At 42.7% G+C, this 23,525-nt stretch overlaps 1 protein-coding gene across 1 annotated transcript in view; it reads left to right on the top strand.

Moving 5' to 3' along the window:
* Positions 1 to 23,525, top strand: part of SMARCA4 (SWI/SNF related, matrix associated, actin dependent regulator of chromatin, subfamily a, member 4) — a 293,213-nt gene that overhangs the window by 161,410 nt on the left and 108,278 nt on the right. The window contains 2 exon segments of the mRNA XM_053719399.1: positions 10,028 to 10,191; positions 10,467 to 10,724. Coding sequence (XP_053575374.1) covers positions 10,028 to 10,191; positions 10,467 to 10,724 — 422 coding nt within the window.

The following is a 23,525-nucleotide window of genomic DNA, read 5'->3' as shown; positions in this document are numbered from 1 at the left end:
ACAAATTTGACACTTTTTTGCTTCTTCGGAGGCTGTTTTTGGGAGAAAGGTTCTACAGGCAGTGGTTCCTTCCGTTTAAGTTCCTGCCTTGTCCCTCCCATCATCCGTGTACTTTAGCTTTGGTATTGGTATCCCACAAGTAATGGATGATCCGTGGACTGGATACACTTAACAAGAGAAAACATAATTTATGCTTACCTGATAAATTTATTTCTCTTGTAGTGTATCCAGTCCACGGCCCGCCCTGTCCTTTTAAGGCAGGTCTAAATTTTAATTAAACTACAGTCACCACTGCACCCTATGGTTTCTCCTTTCTCGTCTTGTTTCGGTCGAATGACTGGATATAGCAGTGAGGGGAGGAGCTATATAGCAGCTCTGCTGTGGGTGATCCTCTTGCAACTTCCTGTTGGGAAGGAGAATATCCCACAAGTAATGGATGATCCGTGGACTGGATACACTACAAGAGAAATAAATTTATCAGGTAAGCATAAATTATGTTTTTTTTCTTTTTTTTTTTTTTTTTTTTTTTTTTTTAAACTTCAGGCACCTATATACCCTTTGTGTTCTCTTCTATTTCCTTATTCTCTTGGCCGAATGACTGGGGATTGTGGGAAGATACTTAAATGCTTTGCTGGAGTGTTCTTTGACTCCATCTGGTGGCCAGGAGTTGAATTCCCACTAGTAATTGAATGGATTTGTGGACTCTCCATGCCAGGAAAGAAAATAATTTATCAGGTTAGCATAAAAAAAAAATCCCATCTGGGATGTGTTTGTGGTGCTGGCTAGCATCCTATGCAGATGGTTTAAAGTCCGGTCTTTGTTCAGGTCCTGGTTAAAGGGCCAGTTTACACAGCAATCACAAATCTATGTTCCTAAAGGAAATACAGTGACTAAAGACATTAGACCTATATAGTTAAACTTGCTACCAATACATTTTGTAAATTTTAGCTTTTTATTCCTTCCCATGTGAGTATTATCCACAGTGCTGGCACTCCCACAGGAAAGGGCTGAGCTGTGCTTTAGTCTATCACGCCCACCCTCCAATCATAGGCTATATGTAAATTCCTATGTCAAATGTATATTAGAACTTTGTCTGCACTAATCCTCTTTTCCTGCTAAACAGTACAAATACATCAGCTTTAAAAATTCCTACATGTAATAAATGTCAGAGCTTTTACTGCAGACATCGTCTCTGTAAGATTGGTGAGACTGGGACAGGAACGATATTGCCAAACGAGCAAAGAAATCATTTCAGCTAACTTCTCAGTTTGCTTGTAACCTGATGCAGCAAGACTGAAACAAAACAGAAATCATTGGAGCTGAAATTCTTACCTATGTATTTGACTTGCTCACTACCCGGTCTTGCTGCATCAGGTTACAAGCAGGCTGAGAAGTTTAGCTGAAGTGATTTCTTTGCTTGTTTTGCGGTATGGTTCTACAGCCTGTCTCATCAATCTTACAGTGATGTCTGCATTTAAAGCTCTGACATTTATTACATGTAGGGATTTTTTAAAGGTGATGTATTTTTATACAGGGCATCCACGGCATCTAAGTAAGTGCAACAGCTATACAATGTATTGAAATATAGCGTGCACTCAATATAGCGTGCACTCAAGTCATCAGGCACAGCTCACCAGGCAGCTTGTTTACAAAATAGCTTTTGGAGAGGATGTCACATGTGCAATGCACAGAGGGGGAGTAACAGCAGACTGGCCGCACAGCCAGAAAATATTCTAAGGGGTTTAGGCAATTTAGTTAGTAAACAGACATTTCAAAAACATATTTTTGAATACAGAGCATGGTTAAAACTGAATGTTCAGCACCACTTTACTCCACTATTCCTGCTATTGTATTTAAAATTTAAAACTTTTTGGGTAAACTGTCCCTTTAAGTATCAGGCCTGTGTTTCAATTTCTTGCTCCTTCTGGAACCTTAATTTGGTTCTTTGTATTTGGACCTAACATTCTGTTGTCAGAGAATGTTTTAGTTGGCTTTTCTTTTCTCGTTGACTTTTTTTTTTTTTTTAGATTTCTCTGCTTTGTCTTGTGGCCCTCTTTATCTTATTGTTTGTACAGAAAGGAGTAATTCTCTGTCCTAATTAGACCTCCTCCTTCCTAAGGTGGTTTGGACTGTACTGTTTGTCAGGGGATTGTAGTTTTCTTCTGTCCATCCTTTTCAGATGGTACCGTTATTTCTCTCCTTGGATAAGGTTTGTATCTAGAGTTCTTTTCTTCTACAAGATACGACGAGTCCAAGGATTTCATCCTTACTTTTGGGATATTAACCTCCTGCTAACAGGAAGTGGCAAAGAGCACCACAGCAGAGCTGTATATATAGCTCCTCCCTTCCCTCCACCCCCAGTCATTCTCTTTGCCTGTGTTAGTAATAGGAAGAGGTAAAGTGTGGTGTTAGTTTTAGATTATTCAATCAAGAAGTTTTTTATTTTAAATGGTACCGGTGAGTACTTTTTTCCTCATGGAGATATGGAATGAAGAAGATTTCTGCCCTGACGTTGATGATCTTAGCAGATGTAACTAAGATCCATTTTGGTTCCCACAGAGCTTCTGAAGGTAGTGCAAGAGAAATCTTCAGTGTGGAGAACGGTGTCATGCTACAAGCAGCATTGAGGTATGTTCAGTCTTTTGTTTCTGAGGAGACTTGTTATATCGGAACTGGCTGACATTTTTCCCTGCAAGGGAAGGGGTAAGCAGTAGACCTGTATCACTGAGGGTGTTACTGAAAATCCTGTGTTTTATACATATTGATTTGACATATCTGTATTGGGGCTGGACACTGGGAGAGGCAGCTTGACATATATTTATTAATCAAAGTCAGTAGGGCTGCAGTTTCTTGTTAAGAGATTTTAAGTACAGGAGACCACATGGCTTTATTTTTCAAACCGCTTCCCATGCGGTTAAACAGACTGTTAAGACGTCCATGATGGGCGGGGCCTATTTCGCGCGCTCAGACGCGCAGTTTACTCTGACTAAGAAGGCAGCAGGTATTAGCTCCGGTGGGGCCTAAAGTTGTGTTCTGTTCACCCGATCGTTGTCATTTTGCAGTACCCTGGGGGCAGGTAGGCGCCACAGCAGAGCTGTGGCGAGGTGCAGGGGTCATTTTGTTCTGTTAAGGTATGTTTTTTGATTAAAATGTCTCTTAGAGGGTAAATTCACCTTTTACTTATAGGGTGCAATAATTTTTGGGCCAATTGAATTATTATATTTAATGGATTAGCGTTTTTTTTAACGTTTTAGGCAGTTTCAGAAAAAATTGTTGCGTTTTTTATTTCTTAAAGGCGCAGTACACATTTTTCTAAAAGTTGTTTGAATCAAATGAGGTGATTTACGACTATTGTGGCTATTACTAGTCTGTACAACATGTCTGACATTGAGGAAGTTGGCGGCGAAAAATGCAGGATTTGCCATTTTGGCACGTAGAGCGTTATGGTTAAAATCGTGGTTTGCTGATGTGTCATCTAAATCTAAGCTCTTAGCTATTCCTTTCAAGGGGAAGACCCTATTCGGGCCTGAGTTGAAGGAAATCATTTCTGACATTACTGGAGGTAAAGGTCACGCTCTACCTCAGGATAAGTCTGTTAAGATGAGGGGTAAACAAAATAATTTTCGTTTCTTTCGAAATTTTAAAGGAGTACCCTCTGCTTCCTCTTCCTCCACAAAGCAGGAAGGGAATTTTACTCAGGCCAAGTCCGTCTGGAGAGCCAACCAGGCTTGGAACAAAGGTAAGCAACCCAAGAAGACTGTTGCTGCTACAAAGACAGCATGAAGGGACGGCACCCGATCCGGGTCTGGATCTAGTAGGGGGCAGACTTTCTTTCTTTACCCAGACTTGGGTAAGAGATGTTCAGGGCCCCTGGGCCCTGGAAATCGTGACCAACGGGTATCAACTGGAATTCAAAAATTTTCTCCCAAGAGGGAGATTTTCTTTCACAATTGTCTGTAAACCAGATAAAAAGAGGCGTTCTTACGTTGTGTAAAAGACCTCTCTGGTTTGGGAGTAATTCGTACCGTTCCAAGATTAGAACAGGGACAGGGATTTTACTCAAATCTTTTCGTAGTTCCCAAAAAAGAGGGAACGTTCAGACCTATTTTAGACCTCGAGTCTAAACAAGTTTCTCAGAGTTCCATCCTTCAAGATGACCATCCGAACAATTTTACCAATGATCCAGGAGGGTCAATATATGACTACCGTGGACTTGAAGGATGCATACCTTCATATTCCTATCCACAAGGATCATCATCAGTTCCTAAGGTTTGCCTTCCTGGACAAACATTTTCAGTTTGTGGCTCTTCTCTTCGGGTTGGCCAAAGCACCCAGGATCTTCACTAAGGTTCTAGGGTCCCTTCTGGCGGTTCTCAGGCTGCGGGGCATAGCAGTGGCACCTTATCTGGACTATATTTTCATTCGGGCGTCAACTTATCATCTGACGAAATCTCATACAGACACAGTGTTGTCCTTTCTGAGAACTCACGGATGGAAGGTGAACCTAGAAAAGAGTTCACTAGTTCCACGGACAAGGGTTCCCTTCTTGGGAACTCTGATAGATTCTGTAGACATGAAAATATTTCTGACGGAGGTCAGAAAGGCAAAGATTCTAAATACTTGCCGAGCCCATCAGTCCAATCCTCGGCCATCAGTGGCTCAGTGTATGGAGTAAATTGGATTAATGGTAGCAGCAATGGACATCATTCCGTTTGCTTGTTTTCATCTCAGACCACTGCAGCTGTGCATGCTCGGACAGTGGAATGGGGACTATGCGAATTTATCTCCTCTGATAAATCTGGATCAAGAGACCAGAGACTCTCTTCTTTGGTTGTTGCCGGATCATCTGTCCCAGGGGACGTGTTTCCGCATACCATCGTCGGTGATAGTGACAAAGGACGCCAGCCTTCTGGAATTCCCTGAAGGCTCAGGGTGTATGGACTCAGGTAGAGTCTATACTTCCAATCAATATTCTGGAATTGAGAGCAATATTCAATGCTCTTCAGGCATGGCCTCAGTTGGCTTCGGCCAAATTCATCAGATTCCAGTCGGACAACATCACAACTGTGGCTTATATCAATCATCAGGGGGGAATGAGGAGTTCCTTAGCGATGACAGAAGTATATAAGATAATTCGATGGGTGGAGGCCCACTCTTATCTGTCAGCAATCTACATCCCAGGAGTAGACAACTGGGAAGCGGATTTCTTAAGCTGACAGGCTTTTCACCCTGGGGAGTGGGAACTCCATCCGGAGGTATTTGCCTCACTGATTCTCCGATGGGGCAGACCGGAATTGGATCTGATGGCATCTCGACAGAATGCCAAGCTTCCAAGATACGGATCCAGGTCGAGGGATCCTCAGTCCAAACTGATAGATGCCTTGGCAGTGCCTTGGTCGTTCAGCCTAGCTTATGTGTTTCCACCGTATCCTCTCCTTCAAACAGGAGAGAGCTTCAGTAATTCTGATTGTGCCTGCGTGGCCATGCAGGACTTGGTATGTGGATCTAGTGGACATGTCCTCTCTGCCACCGTGGAAACTTCCATTGAGACAGGACCTTCTCATTCAAGGACCTTTCCAACATCCAAATCTAAATTCTCTGCAGCTGACTGCTTGGAGATTGAACGCTTGATTTCATCTAAGCGGGGATTCTCCGATTTGGTCATCGATACTTTGATACAGGCACGTAAGCCTGTCACTAGAAAGATCTATCATAAGATATGGCGTAAATATTTTTTTTTGGTGTGAATCCATGGGCTACTCATGGAGTAAAGTTAGGATTCCCAGGATTCTGTCTTTTCTCCAAGAGGGATTGGAGAAAGGGTTATCAGCGAGTTCCTTAAAGGGACAGATTTCTGCTTTGTCAATTTTGCTACACAAACGTTTGGCAGATGTTCAGTCTTTTTGTCAGGCTCTAACCAGAATTAAGCCTGTCTTTAGACCAATTGCTTCACCCTGGAGTTTGAATTTAGTCCTTAGTGTTCTTCAAGGGGTTCCGTTTGAACCCATGCATTCCATAGATATTAAATTGTTATCTTGGAAAGTTTTGTTTTTGGTTGCTATTTCTTCTGCTCGTAGAGTTTCTGAGCTTTCAGCGTTACAATGTGACTCGCCTTATCTTATCTTTCATTCTGATAAGGTGGTTTTACGTACCAAACCTGGATTCCTTCCTAAGGTTGTTTCAAATAAGAATATTAATCAGGAAATTGTTGTTCCTTCCTTGTGTCCTAATCCTTTTTCTAAGAAGGAACGTCTGTTACATAACTTGGACGTGGTCCGTGCCTTGAAGTTTTACTTGCAGGCGACTAAGGATTTCCGTCAGTCATCTTCATAATTCATTGTTTTTTCTGGAAAGCGTAGGGGTCAGAAAGCTACGGCTACCTCTTTCTTTTTGGCTGAGAAGTATCATCCGCCTGGCATATGAGACTGCTGGACAGCAGCCTCCTGAAAGAATTACTGCTCATTCTACTAGGGCTGTGGCTTCCACATGGGCTTTTAAAAACGATGCTTCTGTTGAACAGATTTGCAAGGCTGCAACTTGGTCATCTCTTTATACTTTTTCCAAATTTTCCAAATTTGATACTTTTGCTTCTTCTGAGGCTGTTTTTGGGAGAGAGGTTCTTCAAGCAGTGGTGCCTTCCGTTTAGGTCTCTGTCTTGTCCCTCCCGTTTCATCTGTGTCCTGTAGCTTTGGTATTGTATCCCACAAGTAAGGATGAAATCCGTGGACTCGTCGTGTCTTGTCGAAGAAAAGTAAATTTATGCTTACCTGATAAATTAATTTTCTTCTACGATACGAGTCCACGGCCCTCCCTGTCATTTTTCAGACAGATTTAGATTATATTATATTTTTTATAAACTTCAGTCACCTCTGCACCTTTGGCTTTTCCTTTCTCTTCCTAACTTCGGTCGAATGACTGGAGGTGGAGGGAAGGGTGGAGCTATATATACAGCTCTGCTATGGTGCTCTTTGCCACTTCCTGTTAGCAGGAGGTTAATATCCCACAAGTAAGGATGAAATCCGTGGACTCGTCGTATCGTAGAAGAAGTTAATTTATCAGGTAAGTATAAACTTACTTTTCCAATTTTCTAAGGTGTTTAGACATTCTGTGACTAATCTTTCTTTTTGTCTGAGGTCTCTTTCATTTGCTTATGGACAATTGGAGAGCAGCCTCCTTCTGGAGATGTTTTAGTTCTGTTCCTTTAGGGACTAAGCTCCCAGAGAACAGGTCGATAAAACAACTTTTTGTATAACAGGTCGATAAAACAATCTTTTTTTATATCCTTGATTTTTCTTACCTCAGCTGATGTTTTCTTTTGGCATAAAGGTGCTTCAAGTGTTGGTGCCTTCTGTTTAGGTCTGCCTGCCTTTTTATTTCTCCCTCCCTGTCCATTCTGTGTCGTCTTCTGGCTTGGGTATTGGGTTTTCCAACAGTAATTGAATGGACTCGTGGACTCTCCATGCCATTGGAAAGAAAACAAAATTTATGCTCACCTGATAAATTCATTTCTTTCCTGGTATGGAGAGTCCACAACCTGCCCTTTTATATTTTTTAAGGCAGCATTTATTTTTATATATTCTTCAGGCACCTCTATACCCCTCGTGTTCCTCTCCTTTTCCCTCAGCTGAATGACTGGGGGATTATGGGAAGGGGGAGGGATATTTAAGCTTTAATGGGGTGTCTCTGTCGCCTCCTGGTGGCCAGGAGCTGAATTCCCAACAGTAATTGAATGGAATCGTGGATTCAACATGCCAGGAATTTTTTTTTTTGTTTAAACCACACCTGCTTACATATATTCATGTGATTTAAAATGTCAAATTGCAATACATTAATAGTATGTAAAAAAAAAAAAAAAAAGCGTGACGCATCGTTATGCCACACTGTTAAACACAAACTGCTAGAGATACAAAAAACAGATATTAGTTATTAGAAAATAGTTTTGCTTCTTAAATCCAAATGTTTTAAAATCCTCAAGTAGCCTTTATAGGGATATAAAACTAAACAATGTTTTTGTGAGTCAGAACATACAATTTTTAAAGTTTCCAATTTACTTATATCATCAAATGAGCTTTATTCCCATGATATTCTTTGTTAAAGAGATACCTAGGTAGGTGTTTGGAGCACATGGCAGGAAATTGTCCTGGCATACAGGGCACTTGCCAAACTTCGGCCATATAGTGCACCAGACACAATTGTGCTACTGATCTTTACGTCCCCGCTTTTCAACAAAAGGTACCAAGAAAACAAAGAAAAATTGATAATAGAAATAAATTTAAAATTTGCATGCTCTATCTAGGCCTGTGAGGTAGCTCAGTTGGTAAATGTCCTGACTACAAAAAAGCCTGTTTAAAAGATCCAAGGTCACAGGTTCAAATCGTGGCAGGGCTGACTCAGCCCATCATCCTTCCGATGTCGATAAATAGTACCATTAAATTGGGTAATAACTATTACTATTCAGCTGCCGATTTGGTTAATTCCGAGAGCGAGCACTGAAAAAGCGCTTTGATTCCCACTGGGAAAAAGGCACTATATAAATAGGTGGTGTACATTTTGGGTTTCATATCCCTTTAAGACAAAATCACTGTGCATGTCCTTACCACTTGTGCCCAGTGGTACTTTTTTTTTATTCCATATAGAAGCTCACCACCAGTTTGCACCAAGAGTGGAATGACACAAATGATAATCTGCCTGTTGAACAGATACTCACCCTACAGAAGGGATGTGTGGAAAGTGGATTTTAAAACAATATTGGTTTTAAGAGATGCACTTTAAATGCCTGTGTATTGGGATGTTGTTTCTATGTTGTTCCTTAGCAGTTATTGTAATTTAAGTGTTTGACAACGATAAAGCCCCTTTAATCCAGTTTTAATTTTCTTGCGTTCTTCACTTGTTCTGATGACTGCGAATACTATGTATTGTAAGACTGTAACTAAATGCAAGTTAAAAGGACTGTAAACACCTTTTAATTCCCCACCTGCCGCCTAGCTCCCTTACAATCCATAATGAATGCCTCTGCCAGACTCATCTTCCTTACACGTCGCTCTTCATCTGCTGCTCCTCTCTGCCAATCCCTTCACTGGCTTCCTCTTGCCTCTAGAATCAAACACAAAATTCTCACTCTGACATACAAAGCCCTCAACTGCACTGTTCCCCCTATATCTCAGACCTTGTCTCCAGATAGTCTCCCTCCCGTCCCCTTCGCTCTGCTCATGACCTCCTACTCTCCTCCTCTCTGGTTACCTCATCGCACTCCCGTTTACAGGACTTCTCCAGACTGGCTCCCATCTTGTGGAACTCTCTGCCTCACCCCACAAGACTCTCCCCTAGTTTTGAAAGCTTTAAGCGCTCCCTAAAGACTCTACTGTTCAAGGATGCATACAACCTATGCTAACCTTACTTTATACCAGTTCCACTCCTCCATTGCTATCCCCTGAACCCCCTTAGCATGTAAGCCTAAGAGTCCAGCTGTTTGTAGATCACCTTCTTAAGAGTGGACTACAACAGTGCAACTCTTGACAGGGCACTGTACCCATCTGATCCCTTTAATTGTTTTGTTGTACTCCCCTTTGTTTATAGCGCTGCGGAATCTGTTGGCGCTCTACAAATAACTAATAATAATAATTAAGGCATTTGTTGTGTTGCTATAAAATATCAGTCAAGTCTAAATGTATTAAAAACAATTTAATATCCTTTTTATTGCAATTATTTTTTAATAGTCAAACTCCTCCAACCATTTGCCTTATTTGGAGTAGCCAATATGGGTTTTAGTCTTCTCACAAGGCTAGCCACTATCATATATAATTAGTATAACGTTCATTGATTTGGAGTTATTGCAAAACCATTTAAGGGCATATATGTAGCAAAGTTAGCCTTGGTTGAGAGTCGGCAGGGTGCATTTCAAGTTCTGAGGATAAATTTGCAACTCTGAAAACACAGAGCATTTTCGTGTTTCATTATGGACAACTAAACATTTTATTTAAAAAAATCTGTTTACTTTCCATTTTAATTGTTCCTTATCTTTTTATAGGGACCACAAAAGCAGAGGATCGTGGTATGTTACTGAAGACTTTTAATGAACCTGGCTCTGAATATTTTGTCTTCCTGCTCAGCACCCGAGCTGGCGGGCTGGGACTGAACTTGCAGTCAGCCGATACAGTTGTTATATTTGACAGTGACTGGAACCCTCATCAGGTATATAGTGTAATAGTACATTGATTACCCTTTGCAAGATAGACGTACAAAGCGTGCACAGTAGATGCACAATGCTACGTTTCGGAGAACCATAGATATTCTTATGAGCTATATCCTTATCAAATTTAGGTGGTATGTGTATGAGGGAACCTACTTTTTTTCCCTCTTTTTGTCCTTGGAGAAAATGTCGTATATTGTAAATTCACCCATAGTCACATTGTGTTCATTGTCTATCGAGTGTATTTAATTTTTATATTTTTTCCCCCTTTGTCCAGGATCTGCAGGCTCAGGATCGAGCTCACAGAATTGGACAGCAAAATGAGGTGCGAGTGCTGCGCTTGTGTACAGTTAACAGTGTGGAAGAGAAAATTTTGGCAGCTGCAAAATACAAGCTAAATGTAGACCAAAAAGTTATCCAAGCGGGAATGTTTGATCAGAAGTCCTCAAGTCACGAGCGGAAAGCGTTTCTGCAAGCAATCCTAGAGCACGAGGAGCAAGACGAGGTGGGCTATGCAGAAAAAAGTGTCATCAGTGTGAGTTTACATAAACAGTATCCTTGGTTTGTTTTTAGTGAATGTAATAGACATCAGTGATAACTTTTATTTAAATTAATATACAGTCTTTTTCTTTACATGTTGGTGCCTAATGCTTATTTTGTTCGCAGTATTCCATATATAGCATTTCCTTCTTAATATAAGGAGAGTCCACTGCATCATTCCTTACTGTTGGGAATTACTTAACCTGGCCATGAGGAGGCAGTAAAGACACCCCAGCCAAAGGCTCAAATACTCCCCCCCACTTCCCTCATATCTGTCATTCTTTGCCTTTCGTCACAGGAGGTTAGCAGAGAAGTGAGAGTAGTTCCTTATGAAGGGTATCTGCCCTTTGAAATGGGACTGCAGTTTTAAGTAGTCTTGTCAGCCTCTCAGTGAGAGCTTTGACGAATGTTAGTCTGGAGATGCAGGGAAGAGTCTTTCTGCGAATCCATCCTGACCCTTTTTAACAGATCCTAAGCAATCAGTGTTAATGAGTTTCACTGCCTGCTTCCATAACTCTCAGGAGTGATGCTACAAGACTGTCAAACTTGAGAGGCTTTGTTTCTGTTCCACGGCATTTATTCTGGTAAGATCGTCTCAATTTTTATACACACATAACGCAAGAAGTCAGGGTCACAGTGTGGCTCCTTTTATCTGTATGGAATCAAGGGTTAATATCTCCGGAGGGGGGTTATTGAACAGGGGGTATTATTAATCACATAATTTATTTTATTATGATTATGCTGTGACATGTGAGATGAAGCTCAGACAGATGTTAGAATGTACAGGTTTTACATTTGTTTTTGTAAGCTGCGCAGCCTGAAAGGCTTGGCACACTTTTTCCTATAGTAGGGGCAGTCCTGCATTCCTCTCCACGTGACCGGGTGTGGTCACACTGATTTCCTCTTTCCTGACCGTGCGGTTTACCGGTGAAGAAGCGGTTTCTCTGTTTGGCCTGGGTCATAGGAGGTGGTGAGTCCCCCAGCCATTGGGGGTATAAAGGTGCCATTTTTTATCTTTTATTCAATAGTCTGCTTTTTAAGCGCAAGCTATGGAGGATTCTGATGCGTTAGAAAGCTCTCCCTCTTTACCGAAGTCGAATACCTGTCTATATTGTGAGGAGACCGTGGTATACCCGCCTGTTCAATTATGTTCCACATGCCTTAATAATGTAATCATGTCAAAGAAAGTTAATGTTTAGTACCACTGAGCCGTCCACCTCTGAGGAGTCTCCGTCCCGCGAGGTGCACACCCTACAGTCATCTCCCATTACACATGTAGCTTCCCCTAGCACTCTTAATCCTCCATCAGGAGGGGCCCTTTTGCTGCCAGACTTTACTGAGCAGTTACAAATGGCGGTGTCTGCGGCCTTTAGTGCTTTACCTCGTCCTGCTAAGCGCAAGCGAAAGGTCAAATATTGCTATCCTTTCCAGGGGTCATCTAATAGCTTATTGGATTTATCTGATACAAGATTATCCGTTGATGAAGACGCCTCTGATACTTCAGAGGATGCTCTTTCTGGGTCGGCATCTGCTGCCTCTAAGCCTCCAGCTGCGGAGGAACAAGACTTTACATTTAGGATTGAACATTTACGCTTTCTGCTAAAGGATGTTTTGGCTACTTTAGAGGTTCCAGAGCCCAAATTGCCTGAGGAACCTTTGATTCCTAAATTAGAAAAAATCTATGAGGACACGGTTGTACCACAGACTTTCCCGGTTACTGTAAAGATGGCAAACTTTATTAAGAATGAATTGGAAAGAATTGGTTCTTCATTTTCCCCTTCTTCCTTTAAAAAATGATTCCCGGTTCCAGACTCAAAATTGGAGTTGTGGGGTTCCATCCCCAATGTGGATGGCGCTATCTTCATGCTCGCTAAGCGCACTACCATTCCACTTGAGGATAGTTTGTCATTTTAAAGAGCCCATGGATAAGAAGATAGAAACTCTGTTAAAGATGTTTCAACATACAGGATATTTGTTTCAACCGGCAGCGGCTGTTGCTGCGGTTGCTGGAGTAGAGCTACCTACTGGTGTGACTCCTTATCTGAGTTGATCGAGGTGGAGGGTCCCCTTGAAGTGATCCAGGAAAGGATTAAGGCCTTAAGGGTGGCTAATTCTTTTATTTGTGATGCAAATTATTCGCCTGAATGCTAAGGGTTTAGGTTTTTCTGTTCAAGCCCGTAGGGCACTCTGGCTGAAGTTCTGGTCCACGGACATGACTTAGAAGTCAAGACTTCTTTAGATTCTTTAGGCCTGGACTCGATTATCTCCATGTTTACTGGAGGCAAAGGTGCCTTTTTACTGCAGGATAAGAACAAACAACCTAAAGGACAAAGATAGCCAGAGCAATCCAAGGGGACTTGGAAGCCAGCTCAGTCCTGGAATAAATCCAAGCAAAACAAGAAACTCGCTGAGACAAAGGGGCATATTCCTCTTGTCAAACCGGTCTTCAAGGCCAGAAAAGCTAGAAGCTTTTCTGGAGTGTGTGAGGGCTCTCTTCTCCCTGGGAGTCATTGTACCGGTACCTCTTGCAGAAAGAGGTCTGGGATACTACTCAAACCTTTTTGTGCTCCCAAAGAAGGAGGGAACTTTCCATCTGATTCAGGACCTAAAGTGCTTAAACAAATTCCTATCTGTCCCCTTGTTCAAGATGGAGACAATAAGGTCCATCCTTCCCTTAGTTCAGGAAGGACAGTTCATGACCACGATAGATCTGAAGGATGCTTACCTTCACGTCCCAATACACAAGGAACACTTCAAGTTCCTAAGGTTTCTTTCCGGACCCGCACTTCCAGTTTATTGCACTGCCGTTTGGTCTAGCTACTGCTCAAAGAGTTTATACGAAGGTTCTAGGGGCTCTGCTTGCAGTGGCTGGAATCAGAGTTATAGCAGTAGCGCTATACTTGGACGACATTATGGTTCAAGCGCCATCCTGTCTGGCAGAGGACCATTCGAAAGATCTTCTATTGCTTCTTCGATCTCATGGATGGAAGATAAAGAGTTCTTATTCCCAGTACCAGGGTGGAATTCCTGGGTACTATAATAGACTCCATATCCATGAGGATATTCCTTACAGACTATAGACGTTGCAAGCTAACTTCCGCTTGTCTTGCCCTCCAGACTTTCTTAACCCCTTAATGACCACAGCACTTTTCCATTTTCTGTCTTTTTGGGACCAAGGCTATTTTTACATTTTTGCTGTGTTTGTGTTTAGCTGTAATTTTCCTCTTACGCATTTGCTGTACCCACACATTATATACCTCTTTTCTCGCCATTAAATGAACTTTCTAAAGATACCATTATTTTCATCATATCTTATAATTTACTATAACATTTTTTTATAAAATGAGGAAAAAATGGAAAAAAAAACTTCTTTTGCAAGATGTACAGAGTCCACGGATTCATCCTTGTGGGATATTATCCTTCCTAACAGGAAGTGGCAAAGAGAGCACCACAGCAGAGCTGTCTATATAGCTCCTCCCTTAACTCCACCCCCCAGTCATTCTCTTTGCTGGCTCTAAGCAGGAAGTGAAAGAGGTGTTAAACTGTTTTATTTTATCTTCAATCAAGAGTTTATTTTTAAATGGTACCGGTGTTGTACTATTTACTCTCAGGCAGGAGATAGATGAAGATTTCTGCCTGGAGAATGATGATCTTAGCATTTGAAACTAAGTTCCACTGCTGTTCCCACAGAAGCTGAGGAGTAGAGGAAAACTTCAGTGTGAGGAACGGTTTCTTGCTATACAGCAATGAGGTATGTTCAGTCATTTTTTCTGCAGAGACTGTGATAACTCAGAAAGGCTGACAGTATCCCCATTAGGGGAAGGGTAAGCAGTAATCCTAGTTTTATAAGGGGCATTACTAGCTTGTATAAAGGGTTAAGATTATGGGCACTCAGTTTGAATATGATATATAAGGCAAACGTTTGTGTGTTCTGGGAGTTCTGTTTTTATTTCGCCAACATTGGTGTGTCCGGTCCACGGCGTCATCCTTACTTGTGGGAAATATCTCTTCCCCAACAGGAAATGGCAAAGAGTCCCAGCAAAGCTGTCCATATAGTCCCTCCTAGGCTCCGCCCATCCCAGTCATTCTCTTTGCCGTTGCACAGGCAACATCTCCATGGAGATGGTTATAAGAGTATGTGGTGTTTAGTTGTAGTTTTTTAATTCTACTATCAAGAGTTTATTTTAAAATAGTGCTGGTATGTACTATTTACTCTGAAACAGAAAAAGATGAAGATTTCTGTTTGAGAGGAAGATGATTTTAGCAGACAGTAACTAAAATCGTTTGCGGTTTCCACATAGGACTGTTGAGATGAAGTAACTTCAGTTGGGGGAAACAGCAGACTTTTCTGCTTAAGGAATGACTAGCCATATTTCTAACAAGACTGTGTAATGCTGGAAGGCTGTCATTTCCCCTCATGGGGACCGGTAAGCCATTTTCTTAGTCTCAAACAGAATAAAGGGCTTAATATGGGCTATAAAACTGGTAGACACTCTTATGGGCAAAATCGATTGCTTTATTTGGGCATTTTATACATGTTTATGCTTGTAATTCACACTTATAAGCTTGGGGACCGTTTTTTAACGTCAGGCACTGTGTTAGACACCTTTCCAGTCAGGAAGGGCCTTCCCAGTTGTAGGCTGAGCCTCATTTTCGCGCCATTAATGCGCAGTTACTTTTGAGAGCAAGACATGCAGATGCATGTGTGAGGATCTGAAAGTAGTTAGAAAAGTTCCTAGAAGGCTTCATCTGGTATCGTATTCCCCCCTGGGTTTGGTAGAGTCACAGCAAAGGCTGTACCTGGGACTGTAGAGGGGTTAAAACTAACCGGCTCCGGTTTCTTTATTTTAAGGGTTAAAGCTTAATACTTTGAATGCTTTAAGACACTGTGGTGAAAATTTGGTAAATTTTGAACAATTCCTTCATACAATTTCACATATTCAGTAATAGTGTGCACTGTTTAAAATTTAAAGAGACAGTAACGGTTTTGTTTTAAAACGGTTTTTGTACTTTTTTGACAAGTTTAAGCCTGTTTAACATGTCTGCACCTTCAGATAAGCTATGTTCTATATGTTTGAAGATCAATGTGTGTCCCCCTTCAAAATTGTGTGATAATTGTGCCATAGCGTCCAAACAAAGTAAGGACAGTAATGCCACAGATAGTAAAGTTGCCCAAGATGATTCATCAGATGAAGGGAGTAGACATAGTTCTACATCATCTCCTTCTGTGTCTACACCAGTTTTGCCCACGCAGGGGGGCCCCTAGTACTTCTAGCGCGCCAATGCTTATTACTATGCAACAATTAACGGCAGTAATGGATAACTCCATAGCAAATATTTTAGCCAAAATGCCTGCATATCAGAGAAAGCGTGATTGCTCTGTTTTAAACCCTGTAGAGCAGGAGGGCGCTGATAATTGCTCTGTCATACCCTCACACCAATCTGAAGGGGTCATGAGGGAGGTTTTGTCGGATGGGGAAATTTCAGATTCAGGTAAAATTTCTCAACAAACAGAACCTGATGTTGTGAAATTTAAATTAGAGCATCTCCGCGCACTGCTTAAGGAGGTGTTATCTACTCTGGATGATTGTGACAACCTGGTCATTCCATAAAAATTATGCAAGATGGACAAGTTCCTAGAGGTTCCGGTGCACCCTGACGCTTTTCCTATACCCAAGCGGGTGGCGGATATAGTGAATAAGGAGTGGGAGAAGCCCGGCATACCTTTTGTCCCCCCTCCTATATTTAAGAAATTATTTCCTATGGTCGACCCCAGAAAGGACTTATGGCAGACAGTCCCTAAGGTCGAGGGGGCAGTTTCTACTTTAAACAAGCGCACTACTATTCCTATTGAGGAGAATTGTGCTTTCAAAGATCCTATGGATAAAAAATTGGAGGGTTTGCTTAAAAAGATTTTTGTACAGCAAGGTTACCTCCTGCATTGTTCCTGTCACTACAGCAGCGTGGTTCTGGTTCGAGGAATTAGAAAAGTCGCTCAGTAGAGAGACTCCGTATGAGGAGGTTATGGACAGAGTTCACGCACTTAAGTTGGCTAATTCTTTTATTTTAGATGCCACTTTGCAACTAGCTAGATTAGCGGCGAAAAATTCAGGGTTTGCAATTGTGGCGCGCAGAGCGCTTTGGCTAAAGTCTTGGTCAGCGGATGTATCTTCCAAGACAAAATTGCTTAATATCCCCTTCAAGGGTTAGACTCTCTTTGGGCCAGAATTGAAAGAGATTATTTCAGACATCTCTGGGGGAAAGGGCCACGCCCTCCCACAAGATAGGCCTTTCAAAGCCAAGAATAAGTCTAATTTTCGTTCCTTTCGCAATTTCAGGAACGGACCGGCCTCTAACTCTGCATCCTCTAAACAAGAGGGTAATGCCTCTCAAACCAGCCTGGAAACCGATGCAAGGCTGGAACAAGGGTAAGCAGGCCAAGAAGCCTGCTGCTGCTAACAAAACAGCATGAAGGAGTAGCCCCCGATCCGGGACCGGATCTAGTAGGGGGCAGACTCTCTCTCTTTGCTCAGGCTTGGGCAAGAGATGTTCAGGATCCCTGGGCACTAGAAATAGTTTCTCAGGGTTATCTTCTGGAATTCAAGGAACTACCCCCAAGGGGAAGGTTCCACATGTCTCACTTATCCTCAAACCAAATAAAGAGACAGGCATTCTTACAATGTGTAGAAGACCTGTTAAAGATGGGAGTGATACACCCAGTTCCAACGGCAGAACAAGGAATGGGATTTTACTCAAATCTGTTTGTAGTTCCCAAAAAAGAGGGAACTTTCAGACCAATTCTGGATTTTAAGATCCTAAACAAATTTCTCAGAGTACCATCGTTCAAAATGGAAACCATTCGAACGATTCTACCCACAATCCAGGAAGGTCAATTTATGACTACCGTGGATCTAAAGGATGCGTATCTACATATTCCTATCCACATAGAACATCATCAGTTCCTAAGGTTCGCCTTTCTGGACAAACATTACCAGTTTGTGGCCCTCCCATTCGGGTTAGCCACTGCTCCAAGGATTTTCACAAAGGTACTCGGATCCCTTCTAGCGGTTCTAAGACCAAGGGGCATTGCAGTAGTACCGTACTTGGACGACATTCTAATACAAGCGTCGTCTCTTTCAAAGGCAAAGGCTCACACAGACATCGTTCTGGCCTTTCTCAGATCTCACGGATGGAAGGTGAACATAGAAAAAAGTTTCCTGTCTCCGTCGACAAGAGTTCCCTTCTTGGGAACAATAATAGATTCTTTAGAAATGAGGATTTTCCTGACAGAAGTCAGAAAGTCAAAACTTCTAAACGCTTGTCAAGTTCTTCATTCTATTCCTCGTCCTTCCGTAGCTCAGTGCATGGAAGTATTAGGATTGATGGTTGCAGCAATGGACATAGTTCCTTTTGCGCGAATTCATCTAAGACCATTACAACTGTGCATGCTGAAACAGTGGAATGCGGACTATACAGACTTGTCTCCAGTGATTCAAGTAGATCAGAAGACCAGAGACTCACTCCGTTGGTGGCTAACCCTGGACCACCTGTCCCAGGGAATGAGCTTCCGCAGACCAGAGTGGGTCATCGTCACGACCGACGCCAGTCTAGTGGGCTGGGGCGCAGTCTGGGAATCCCTGAAAGCTCAGGGACTATGGTCTCGGGAAGAGTCTCTTCTCCCGATAAACATTATGGAGCTGAGAGCGATATACAATGCTCTCAGGGCTTGGCCTCAACTAGCAAAGGCCAGGTTCATAAGATTCCAATCAGACAACATGACGACTGTTGCTTATATCAATCATCAGGGGGGAACAAGGAGTTCCTTGGCGATGAAAGAAGTGACCAAAATAATAAAATGGGCAGAGGATCACTCCTGCCACCTATCTGCGATCCACATCCCAGGTGTGGAAAACTGGGAGGCGGATTATCTGAGTCGTCAGACATTCCATCCGGGGAGTGGGAACTCCACCCGGAGATCTTTGCCCAGTTGACTCAATTATGGGGCATTCCAGATATGGATCTGATGGCGTCTCGTCAGAACTTCAAGGTTCCTTGCTACGGGTCCAGATCCAGGGATCCCAAGGCGACTCTAGTGGATGCACTAGTAGCGCCTTGGACCTTCAACCTAGCCTATGTGTTTCCACCGTTTCCTCTCATTCCCAGGCTGGTAGCCAGGATCAAGCAGGAGAGGGCCTCAGTGATCTTGATAGCTCCTGCGTGGCCACGCAGGACTTGGTATGCAGACCTGGTGAATATGTCATCGATGCCACCATGGAAGCTACCTTTGAGACAGGATCTTCTTGTACAGGGTCCATTCGAACATCCAAATCTGGTCTCCCTCCAGCTGACGGCTTGGAAATTGAACGCTTGATTCTATCAAAGCGTGGGTTTTCAGATTCGGTGATAGATACTCTAGTTCAAGCCAGAAAACCGGTAACTAGAAAAATTTACCTTAAAATATGGAAAAGATATATCTGCTGGTGTGAATCCAAGGGATTCTTATGGAATAAGATCAAAATCCCTAAGATCCTTTCCTTTCTACAAGAGGGTTTGGATAAAGGATTATCAGCGAGTTCTCTAAAGGGACAGATTTCTGCTTTATCTGTCTTATTACACAAACGACTGGCAGCTGTGCCAGATGTTCAAGCATTTGTTCAGGCTCTGGTTAGGATCAAGCCTGTTTACAGACCTTTGACTCCTCCCTGGAGTTTAAATCTAGTTCTTTCAGTTCTTCAAGGGGTTCCGTTTGAACCTCTACATTCCATAGATATTAAGTTGTTATCTTGGAAAGTTTTATTTTTGGTTGCTATTTCTTCTGCTAGAAGAGTTTCTGAATTATCTGCTCTGCAGTGTTCTCCGCCCTATCTGGTGTTCCATGCAGATAAGGTTGTTTTGCGTACTAAACCTGGTTTTCTTCCAAAGGTTCTTTCTAACAAGAATATTAACCAGGAGATAGTTGTTCCTTCTTTGTGTCCGAATCCAGTTTCAAAGAAGGAACGTTTGTTACACAATTTAGACGTAGTCCGTGCTCTAAAATTCTATTTAGAAGCTACAAAAGAGTTCAGACAAACTTCTTCTCTGTTTGTCGTCTATTCTGGTAAAAGGAGAGGTCAAAAAGCGACTTCTACCCCTTTCCTTTTGGCTTAAAAGCATCATCCGATTGACTTACGAGACTGCCGGACGGCAGCCTCCAGAAAGAATCACAGCTCACTCCACTAGGGCTGTGGCTTCCACATGGGCCTTCAAGAACGAGGCTTCTGTTGATCAGATATGTAAGGCAGCAACTTGGTCTTCACTGCACACTTTTGCCAAATTTTACAAATTTGATACTTTTGCTTCTTCAGAGGCTATTTTTGGGAGAGAGGTTTTGCAAGCCGTGGTGCCTTCTGTTTAGGTAACCTGATTTGCTCCCTCCCTTCATCCGTGTCCTAAAGCTTTGGTATTGGTTCCCACAAGTAAGGATGACGCCGTGGACCGGACACACCAATGTTGGAGAAAACAGAATTTATGCGTACCTGATAAATTACTTTCTCCAACGGTGTGTCCGGTCCACGGCCCGCCCTGGTTTTTTAATCAGGTTTGATGAATTATTTTCTCTAACTACAGTCACCACGGCACCCTATAGTTTCTCCTGTTTTTTTTTCCTCCTGTCCGTCGGTCGAATGACTGGGGTGGGCGGAGCCTAGGAGGGACTATATGGACAGCTTTGCTGGGACTCTTTGCCATTTCCTGTTGGGGAAGAGATATTTCCCACAAGTAAGGATGACGCCGTGGACCGGACACACCGTTGGAGAAAGTAATTTATCAGGTAAGCATAAATTCTGTTTTCTTATGGGACATCTGTTTGAGGGTACACTTGGCTTGTTTAGGGTTTTTTATAACCCACATGGCTTAAAAAACGTTTGGTAGATTTTTGTATAGGCCCCAGCAACAGTGATGTGGGCAGGGCCTATTTTCGTGCCTCAGTTGCGCATTTAGTTTCTGTAGACAAGCAGCAAGCAGCAAAACCGGAGGTCCTGGTACACTTCTGGGGCCTAATCGAAGCTTTATCCCCACATTATCGTTCCCTAAGGGCAGGTAGGCGCCACAGCAGAGCTGTGGCAAGGTGCTGACAGGGTTTTTTTACCGGTTTTGGACACTTGTCAATCCGGTTTTCTCATTTGGGGGTTTGTTGCTTGATTACTTGTGGTGCAATCTTACTAAAGCTTAGTGAGTATACTGTAAAAAATTCGGAAAATTTGAGGCAATTTTAAGCAGTTTTGCAGTTTGTGTATGCCTTTTTTTTCTCTTAAAGGCACAGTACCGTTTTTGAAAATAGTTTTTTTTCATTAAATAAAGTGTTTTCTAAGCTTGCTTGTCTCATTTCTAGCCTGTTCAACATGTCTGACATTGAGGAAACTCATTGCTCAATTTGTTTAGAAGCCATTGTGGAACCCCCTGTTAGAATGTGTCCCACTTGTACTGATATGTCTATAAATTGCAAACAGCATATTTTGACTTATAAGAGTTTGGCACTGGATGATTCTCAGACAGAAGGAAATCGGGTTTTGCCATCTAGTTCTCCCCAAGTGTCACAACCAGTAACGCCTGCACAAGCGACGCCAAGTACTTCTAGTGCGTCTAATTCTTTCACCTTGCAAGATATGGCCTCAGTTATAAATACTACCCTCACAGAGGTTTTATCTAAACTGCCAGGGTTGCAAGGAAAGCGCAGTAGCTCTGGGTTAAGAACAAATGCTGAGTCTTCTGACGCTTTAGTAGCCGTATCCGATATTCCCTCAAAATGTTCTGAGGTAGGGATGAGGGATTTGCTATCTGAGGGAGAGGTTTCTGATTCAGGAAGGATGTTCCCTCAGATATCACGGCATTTAAATTTAAGCTAGAACACATCCGTTTATTGCTCAGGGAGGTTTTAGCGACTCTTGATGATTGTGACCCTATTGTAGTTCCAGAGAAATTGTGTAAAATGGACAAATATTTAGAGGTTCCTGTTTACACTGATGTTTTTCCAGTCCCTAAGAGGATTGTGACTATTGTTACTAAGGAGTGGGATAGACCAGGTATTCCGTTCGCTCCCCCTCCTGTTTTTAAGAAAATGTTTCCCATATCTGACACCATACAGGACTCGTGGCAGACTGTTCCTAAGGTGGGGGGAGCTATTTCTACTATTGCTAAGCGTACAACTATACCTATCGAAGACAGTTGTGCTTTCATTGATCCTATGGATAAAAAAATTAGAGGGTCTCCTAAAGAAAATTTTTGTTCATCAAGGTTTTCTTCTTCAACCTATAGCGTGCATTGTTCCTGTAACCACTGCAGCTGCCTTTTGGTTTGAGGCTCTAGAGGAGGCTCTTCAGGTGGAGACCCCACTAGATGTTGTTGTTCTGGACAGAATTAAGGCTCTTAAGCTTGCTAATTCTTTTATTACAGACGCCACTTTTCATCTCGCTAAGTTAGCGGCAAAAAATTCAAGTTTTGCCATTTTAACGCATTGAGCGTTATGGCTTAAGTCCTGGTCGGCTGACGTGTCATCAAAATCTAAGCTTTTGACCATCCCTTTCAAAGGCAAGACCCTATTCGGGCCTGCACTGAAAGAGATCTTTTCAGACATCACTGGGGGGGAAGGGTTATGCCCTCCCTCAAGATAAGTCAAATAAGACAAGGACCAAACAAAATAATTTTCGTTCCTTTCGAAACTTCAAGGGTGGTCCCGCTTCCTCTTCCCCTGCTGCAAAGCAAGAGGGGAACTTTGCTCAAGCCAACCTGGAGACCTAACCAGGCTTGGAACAAGGGTAAACAGGCCATAAAGCATGCTGCTGCCAGTAAGACAGCATGAAGGGGTAGCCCCCGATCCGGGACCGGATCTAGTAGGGGGCAGACTCTCTCTCTTTGCTCAGGCCTGGGCAAGAGATGTTCAGGACTCCTGGGCCATAGAAATTGTAACCCAGGGGTATCTTCTAGATTTTAAAGATTCTCCTCCAAGGGGGGAGATTCCATCTTTCTCAATTGTCTGTAAACCAGACAAAAAGAGAGGCGTTCTTACGCTGTGTAGAAGACCTTTTTACCATGGGAGTGATCTGCCCAGTTCCAATAGCAGAACAGGGACATGGTTTTTACTCCCAATCTGTTTGTGGTTCCCAAAAAAGAGGGAACCTTCAGACCAATTCTAGATCTCAAGATCCTAAACCAATTCCTAAGAGTTCCATCCTTCAAGATGGAGACCATTCGGACTATTTTACCAATGATCCATGAGGGTCAATATATGACCGCCGTGGATTTAAAGGATGCGTATCTGCACATTCCTGTCCACAAAGATAATCACCAGTTCCTCAGGTTTGCCTTTCTGGACAGGCATTACCAGTTTGTGGCTCTTCCCTTCGGGTTGGCCACGGCGCCAAGAATCTTCACAAAGGTGCTAGGGTCCCTTCTGGCGGTCCTAAGGCCGCGGGGCATAGCGGTGGCGCCTTATCTAGACGACATCCTAATTTAAGCGTCGACTTTCCAACTAGCCAAGTCTCACACGGACTTAGTGTTGGCCTTTCTAAGATCTCATGGGTGGAAGGTGAACGTGAAAGAGAGTTCTTATTCCCCTCAGAAGAGTTCCATTCCTGGGAACTCTGATAGATTCGGTAGACATGAAAATTTTTCTGACGGAGGTCAGAAAATCAAAGATTTTAACCACCTGCCGAGCTCTTCATTCCATTCTTTGACCGTCAGTGGCTCAGTGTATGGAGGTAATCGGACTTATGGTAGCGGCAATGGACATAGTTCCGTTTGCTCGCTTGCATCTCAGACC

The sequence above is a fragment of the Bombina bombina genome, chromosome 6, assembly GCF_027579735.1.
Source record: "Bombina bombina isolate aBomBom1 chromosome 6, aBomBom1.pri, whole genome shotgun sequence".
NCBI classification, from domain to species: domain Eukaryota; kingdom Metazoa; phylum Chordata; class Amphibia; order Anura; family Bombinatoridae; genus Bombina; species Bombina bombina.
This window is presented reverse-complemented; position numbering and strand designations above follow the sequence as displayed.